Raw genomic sequence first — 8,036 nt, 5'->3', positions numbered from 1 at the left:
GGTTCACGTGAACCCATCGAAGTTGAGAACCCTAAGCTACCAAAGGAGGCGGAGCTCATCCACCTAGCCGGTTTGGACTCGGCGGAAATGATGGATGCCTTGGCCGCGCAACCACTTCTAACCGCTGGGCCGCCGGAAACCTAACCCATGGCACCGGAGCCATACAATACTCGCCAGCCGAGAATTGAACCAGCAATGCCTTCGAGTGCGGCGACACACAACCCATCGTATGAGGATTTTCCCCCCCTTGGAAAAGGTAGGACACTCAAAATACGATACACCTTTGAAGCCGGAAAGTCACACCCAAGGGACGCTCAACTTGGGGTTCGGACGAAGTGGGGAAACCAACCGCTACAAAGCGCCGGCACAAGTGTTAACCCTCCCTTGGCCGAGGTGAACCTAAGCATGGCTATGGCCAACCATTGTGAAGCCGAGGGGGAGGGCGTGAGTTCGAGAGCATCGACCCAGCCGACGGCAATGGACATCCCAAAACAAACAGCCGCACCATGGGGTCCGAATATCGGCACCCAACAAGGGGGGGGGGGGGTGCCGCCCTCGGGCTACCCCGGCAAGCCGAAGTCGATGGCGGACCTCCTTAAAGGATCCAACGACCCAAATGGCCATCAAGCCTTCGAGCCGGAAAAGCTTAATAACATTGGCTTAGCCTCCGTGTCCAATGGCATCCCGACCATCTACTTCTCCGGGGCAGAAACGCAAAAGCTGGCCGAAAGCATGGGGCACGCCATTGTGGGTAAGTTTTCTCATTCTATCCCAACGGGACTCCAAATTCAAAAAGCCCTAGAAAGTGTTAAATTTCGGCGTGGTTTTAGTTGGAAATACTTTAACGCTAAACATATCCTTATTCAATGCGAGGATTTGTCGGATTGTGCACGACTTCTCGGAGGACCAAAGGGAACACCCGTATGGCTCATTGATCGTCACCCAATGAGGGTTTTCAAATGGTCCCCAGATTTCGAAGCATATTGTGAGTCCCCGATTGCAGCAATTTGGTGTAATATAATCGGGCTCCCAATCCACCTCTTTGATCAATCCGCCTTATTCGCCATCGGCAAGCTCCTTGGTACCCCCATCCAAGTCGACCGAGCCACGGCCAACAAGTCTAGACTATCCTTCGCTCGAATTTGCATTGAGATAGACATCACAAAACCGCCTCCCGAAGAAATAATCCTTGATATTTGTGGTCGAGAAACGGTGCAGCAAGTGCGGTGGGACAAGATACCATCTTATTGCCAAGAATGCAAGCATGTTGGTCATGCGAGTGATGCGTGCTATGCAACGGGGAAGAGGGAAAGGCCACCGAGGAGGAACTACCACACCGCTCCACCAAGTCAGCCACAACCCGCGTACCAAGGTGGGAATGGAAAGCAAGACATGGCGACAAGCGCCCCTAACTCTAATGAATGGAAACGCCAAGGAAGGAAAAAAGGAAAGGCGGGTGATAGATCAAGCAACAACTCACTTGGAGAAGGTGCCGTTGAAACAATTTGGGTGGGACCGGACATAATGGGGGAACCTCACGAGGGGAGTGAAATGCATAGCGGAACATACGATATGGGGGTAAAGCTCGGGGATGGGAACCAAAGGGAACCACCATATTCGCACTTTGAGACACCGACGCCAATGCATGAACATTCGGAGGCGGGGAGGGGAGGCCCCAATGTGAAACGTGTGGCTTACCCGTCTACACGTGGGAACTCGAGCGGGGGCGCGCGGAATTCCATGACGACGGGACGTGGATTCTTCGCGATGAAAAACCATATGAGCACTAACCAACACTACTCCCACATGGAGAGTGGAGAATTTGATGTTGACTATTGTGGGGATGCGGAAGGCTCGGTCATGGACGCGCAAGTGGGGTGCGAGACGGGGGGAGGCAATCTTCACCTAAGCGATGCCGAGGATCACGCAAAGAACATACGATATGGGGGTAAAGCTCGGGGATGGGAACCAAAGAGCAACAAATCATCCAATGTCAGGCAGGGCCTTCATCCCCTTCGGGTAATTACCCCATCTCTTAATGATATCTTACAACATCATGTTTTGGAACGTGAGTGGGATCGCAAATGCGTCAACCCAACACGTATTGAAAAGATTGATTAAATGTCATAATGTGTTATTTCTTGCAATAATGGAACCGCTTACAACCCCTGATCCGGTCCGGTTCTCCAAGGCTGTGGGGCTGCCCTTCATCGGCTCGAACACAAGCGGCAAGATTTGGTTGTTTGCGGAATAAAGCTCTACTTTTGATATTGATTGGGACTCCGAACAATTCTTTCACGGGAGGCTCAAGTCACATCGCATTGCTAGCCCTCTAGCTATCTCGGCCGTGTACGCCAAATGTACAAGATCTGAGAGATACCTTTTGTGGGATAAGATGAGAGAGATCGCTGGAATCCTCGAGGGAATACCATGGATTATAGGTGGTGACTTCAACACCATTCTATCCCACCGGGACAGAACTGGGAGCGACACCAACCGGCAGGCCGAGATGGTCGATTTTGCAGAGGCAATTGAGGATTGCCGACTCGTGGACCCAGGGTTCGATGGGGCGGAATTTACTTGGGCCAAAAACGGTCTATTTGAACGGCAGGATAGAGTGCTTGTTAATGAGGCTTGGACTAGGGTCTTCGAGGCCACCCGAGTAACGAACCTCCCACGAATCACCTCGGACCACAGACCAGTCCTAGCACGATGCAAAATGTCGAACATTGCCATCGGGGGGAAGGCATTCAGGTTCCAGAACACGTGGATCCGACATGAGGGATTTTTGGCTGTAGTTAAGAATGCATGGGAAGAGCCCACTGGGGCGGGCGGCCTTCTAAACATCCAAATTAAACATTCCAGAGTTAAAAGAGCACTAAAGGAGTGGAACAAAGAGGTTTTCGGGACCTTTTGAGAGAAGCTCCTCCTTCTCTCTAAAATACTCCACCCTATTGCCCCACCTTTGACCTCCGCCGCCAACCTCCCACCACCACCTCGCCACCCGACGACATTAGCCGACCCATGCCACGCACCACTCCCCAATCCCCCGAACCGGCTGATCCTCACAAGAGCTTGTCCACTCGCATCTACGCCGGTCTTTGCTCTACGGCCGGACATGCCAGACCCCCAACCGGACCCTGAACCTGCTTTCGAGGAAGCGCGCGAACTCACGGACCAGCAAATGGTCTTTCGGTCCCCCGAGGAGGAGCTACCCAAACCTCCGACTAAAGCCATGAAAGTGAAAGAGAGCAAGGCAAGGTACAAGGCCCGCAAGAATACTCCGGCTCCTCCTTCGAAGGGAGATGGCCGGAAACGCTTCATCCTCTCCCCACTCCCGGAGGATAAACAACTACGAAAGAAACTTTCTTTTGGTGACGAAGATGGCGCCTTCGCCGGAAATCTCAATTGCAAAACGGTCATCTTCCCCGCGAGCTCTGGCCAACTCGCAAGTGATAGCCAACCGCCGGACAAGCCCCTCCATGTCCCAATGCTGAAAGTGAAAGAATGCGCATTAAGGCCCACGCCGACGCTGATTCGTCCATGGGTGGTTCAGCCGCCGGCCATGAGTCCGACGGTGTTGGGGGGGTCATCGCCGATGGTGGGGACTCCAGCCTCCATGATGTGAGAGTGGTGAGAGATGGTCCTAGAATGGGACAGGGAGCTTTGGAGGCCGAGATAGTCAACTTGCCCGAATTGGCCACACCAACACTTCCACCCTTCGAAAGTCAATTGGCGCCTTGCCAAGCTGGGACATAACGTGCTGCTGGTCCACAAGGAGCTGTTGAAGCCTCAAAACAACCAAATATGACATCCTTTTTGCAGCAAGGCAAGTTACCCAATTCAGCTATAGGGACAAAACTAACTTCCGAAAGTGCTTTTGTGCCTTTCCGCACCAAAGGTTCACGTGAACCCATCGAAGTTGAGAACCCTAAGCTACCAAAGGAGGCGGAGCTCATCCACCTAGCCGGTTTGGACTCGGCGGAAATGATGGATGCCTTGGCCGCGCAACCACTTCTAACCGCTGGGCCGCCGGAAACCTAACCCATGGCACCGGAGCCATACAATACTCGCCAGCCGAGAATTGAACCAGCAATGCCTTCGAGTGCGGCGACACACAACCCATCGTATGAGGATTTTCCCCCCCTTGGAAAAGGTAGGACACTCAAAATACGATACACCTTTGAAGCCGGAAAGTCACACCCAAGGGACGCTCAACTTGGGGTTCGGACGAAGTGGGGAAACCAACCGCTACAAAGCGCCGGCACAAGTGTTAACCCTCCCTTGGCCGAGGTGAACCTAAGCATGGCTATGGCCAACCATTGTGAAGCCGAGGGGGAGGGCGTGAGTTCGAGAGCATCGACCCAGCCGACGGCAATGGACATCCCAAAACAAACAGCCGCACCATGGGGTCCGAATATCGGCACCCAACAAGGGGGGGGGGGGTGCCGCCCTCGGGCTACCCCGGCAAGCCGAAGTCGATGGCGGACCTCCTTAAAGGATCCAACGACCCAAATGGCCATCAAGCCTTCGAGCCGGAAAAGCTTAATAACATTGGCTTAGCCTCCGTGTCCAATGGCATCCCGACCATCTACTTCTCCGGGGCAGAAACGCAAAAGCTGGCCGAAAGCATGGGGCACGCCATTGTGGGTAAGTTTTCTCATTCTATCCCAACGGGACTCCAAATTCAAAAAGCCCTAGAAAGTGTTAAATTTCGGCGTGGTTTTAGTTGGAAATACTTTAACGCTAAACATATCCTTATTCAATGCGAGGATTTGTCGGATTATGCACGACTTCTCGGAGGACCAAAGGGAACACCCGTATGGCTCATTGATCGTCACCCAATGAGGGTTTTCAAATGGTCCCCAGATTTCGAAGCATATTGTGAGTCCCCGATTGCAGCAATTTGGTGTAATATAATCGGGCTCCCAATCCACCTCTTTGATCAATCCGCCTTATTCGCCATCGGCAAGCTCCTTGGTACCCCCATCCAAGTCGACCGAGCCACGGCCAACAAGTCTAGACTATCCTTCGCTCGAATTTGCATTGAGATAGACATCACAAAACCGCCTCCCGAAGAAATAATCCTTGATATTTGTGGTCGAGAAACGGTGCAGCAAGTGCGGTGGGACAAGATACCATCTTATTGCCAAGAATGCAAGCATGTTGGTCATGCGAGTGATGCGTGCTATGCAACGGGGAAAGGCCACCGAGGAGGAACTACCACACCGCTCCACCAAATCAGCCACAACCCGCGGACCAAGGTGGGAATGGAAAGCAAGACATGGCGACAAGCGCCCCTAACTCAAATGAATGGAAACGCCAAGGAAGGAAAAAAGGAAAGGCGGGTGATAGATCAAGCAACAACTCACTTGGAGAAGGTGCCGTTGAAACAATTTGGGAGGGACCGGACATAATGGGGGAACCTCACGAGGGGAGTGAAATGCATAGCGGAACATACGATATGGGGGTAAAGCTCGGGGATGGGAACCAAAGGGAACCACCATATTCGCACTTTGAGACACCGACGCCAATGCATGAACATTCAGAGGCGGGGAGGGAAGGCCCCAATGAGAAACGTGTGGCTTACCCGTCTACACGCGGGAACTCGAGAGGGGGCGCGCGGCATTCCATGACAAGGGGACGTGGATTCTTCGCGATGAAAAACCATATGAGCACTAACCAACACTACTCCCTCATGGAGAGTGGAGAATTTGATGTTGACAATTGTGGGGATGCGGAAGGCTCGGTCATGGACGCGCAAGTGGGGTGCGAGACGGGGGGAGGCAATCTTCACCTAAGCGATGCCGAGGATCACGCAAAGAACAAAGAGCAACAAATCATCCAATGTCAGGCAGGGCCTTCATCCCCTTCGGGTAATTACCCCATCTCTTAATGATATCTTACGACATCATGTTTTGGAACGTGAGGGGGATCGCAAATGCGTCAACCCAACAAGTATTGAAAAGACTGATTAAATGTCATAATGTGTTATTTCTTGCAATAATGGAACCGCTTACAACCCCTGATCCGGTCCGGTTCTCCAAGGCCGTGGGGCTGCCCTTCATCGGCTCGAACACAAGCGGCAAGATTTGGTTGTTTGCGGAAGAAGGCTCTACTTTTGATATTGATTGGGACTCCGAACAAATCTTTCACGGGAGGCTCAAGTCACATCGCATTGCTAGCCCTCTAGCTATCTCGGCCGTGTACGCCAAATGCACAAGATCTGAGAGATACCTTTTGTGGGATAAGATCAGAGAGATCGCTGGAACCCTCGAGGGAATACCATGGATTATAGATGGTGACTTCAACACCATTCTATCCCACCGGGACAGAAATGGGAGCGAAACCAACCGGCAGGCCGAGATGGTCGATTTTGCAGAGGCAATTGAGGATTGCCGACTCGTGGACCCAGGGTTCGATGGGGCGGAATTTACTTGGGCCAAAAACGGTCTATTTGAACGGCAGGATAAAGTGCTTGTTAATGAGGCTTGGACTAGGGTCTTCGAGGCCACCCGAGTAACGAACCTCCCACGAATCACCTCGGACCACAGACCAGTCCTAGCACGATGCAAAATGTCGAACATTGCCATCGGGGGGAAGGCATTCAGGTTCCAGAACACGTGGATCCGACATGAGGGATTTTTGGCTGTAGTTAAGAATGCATGGGAAGAGCCCACTGGGGCGGGAGGCCTTCTAAACATCCAAATTAAACATTCCAGAGTTAAAAGAGCACTAAAGGAGTGGAACAAAGAGGTTTTCGGGACCTTTTGAGAGAAGCTCCTCCTTCTCTCTAAAATACTCCACCCTATTGCCCCACCTTTGACCTCCGCCGCCAACCTCCCACCACCACCTCGCCACCCGACGACATTAGCCGACCCATGCCAAGCACCACTCCCTCCTCCGACGGTTCTTCACCGTTCATCACCCTCCTTGGTGGTTGTCCCCTATCCCCCGAACCGGCTGATCCTCACAAGAGCTTGTCCACTTGCATCTACGCCGGTCTTTGCTCCACGGCCGGACATGCCGGACCCCCAACCGGACCCCGAACCTGCTTTCGAGGAAGCGCGCGAACTCACGGACCAGCAAATGGTCTTTCGGTCCCCCGAGGAGGAGCTACCCAAACCTCCGACTAAAGCCATGAAAGTGAAGGAGAGCAAGGCGAGGTACAAGGCCCGCAAGAATACTCCGGCTCCTCCTTCGAAGGGAGATGGCCGGAAACGCTTCATCCTCTCCCCACTCCCGGAGGATAAACAACTACGAAAGAAACTTTCTTTTGGTGACGAAGATGGCGCCTTCGCCGGAAATCTCAAGTGCAAAACGGTCATCTTCCCCGCGAGCTCCGGCCAACTCGCAAGTGATAGCCAACCGCCGGACAAGCCCCCTCCATGTCCCAACGCTGAAAGTGAAAGAATGCGCATCAAGGCCCACGCCGACGCTGATTCGGCCATGGGTGGCTCAGCCGCCGGCCATGAGTCCGACGGTGTTGGGGGGGTCATCGCCGATGGTGGGGACTCCAGCCTCCATGATGTGCGAGTGGTGAGAGATGGTCCTAGAATGGGACAGGGAGCTTTGGAGGCCGAGATAGTCAACTTGCCCGAATTGGCCACACCAACACTTCCACCCTTCGAAAGTCAATTGGCGCTTTGCCAAGCTGGGACATCACGTGCTGCTGGTCCACAAGGAGCCGTTGAAGCCTCAAAACAACCAAATATGACATCCTTTTTGCAGCAAGGCAAGTTACCCAATTCAGCTATAGGAACAAAACTAACTTCCGAAAGTGCTTTTGTGCCTTTCCGAACCAAAGGTTCACGTGAACCCATCGAAGTTGAGAACCCTAAGCTACCAAAGGAGGCGGAGCTCATCCACCTAGCCTCTTTGGACTCGGCGGAAATGATGGATGCCTTGGCCGCGCAACCACTTCTAACCGCTGGGCCGCCGGAAACCGAACCCGTGGCACCGGAGCCATACAATACTCGCCAGCCGAGAATTGAACCAGCAATGCCTTCGAGTGCGGCGACACACAACCCATCGTA

General features: G+C 53.1%; 2 protein-coding genes across 2 annotated transcripts; both read left to right on the top strand.

The window, feature by feature from the left end:
• Nucleotides 1–582: 582 nt before the first annotated feature.
• Nucleotides 583–2,917, top strand: LOC121757875. The gene is made up of 2 exons (XM_042153342.1): nucleotides 583–2,019; nucleotides 2,396–2,917. The coding sequence occupies exons 1-2, from the start codon at nucleotides 583–585 to the stop codon at nucleotides 2,915–2,917; spliced, it is 1,959 nt and encodes a 652-aa protein (XP_042009276.1).
• Nucleotides 2,918–6,006: 3,089 nt separating this feature from the next.
• On the top strand, nucleotides 6,007–6,774 carry LOC121757874. Its single transcript, XM_042153341.1, has one exon. The coding sequence runs from the start codon at nucleotides 6,007–6,009 to the stop codon at nucleotides 6,772–6,774; it is 768 nt and encodes a 255-aa protein (XP_042009275.1).
• Nucleotides 6,775–8,036: the final 1,262 nt, after the last annotated feature.

This window comes from Salvia splendens, chromosome 12 (genome assembly GCF_004379255.2).
Source record: "Salvia splendens isolate huo1 chromosome 12, SspV2, whole genome shotgun sequence".
Lineage (NCBI taxonomy): Eukaryota > Viridiplantae > Streptophyta > Magnoliopsida > Lamiales > Lamiaceae > Salvia > Salvia splendens.
This window is presented reverse-complemented; position numbering and strand designations above follow the sequence as displayed.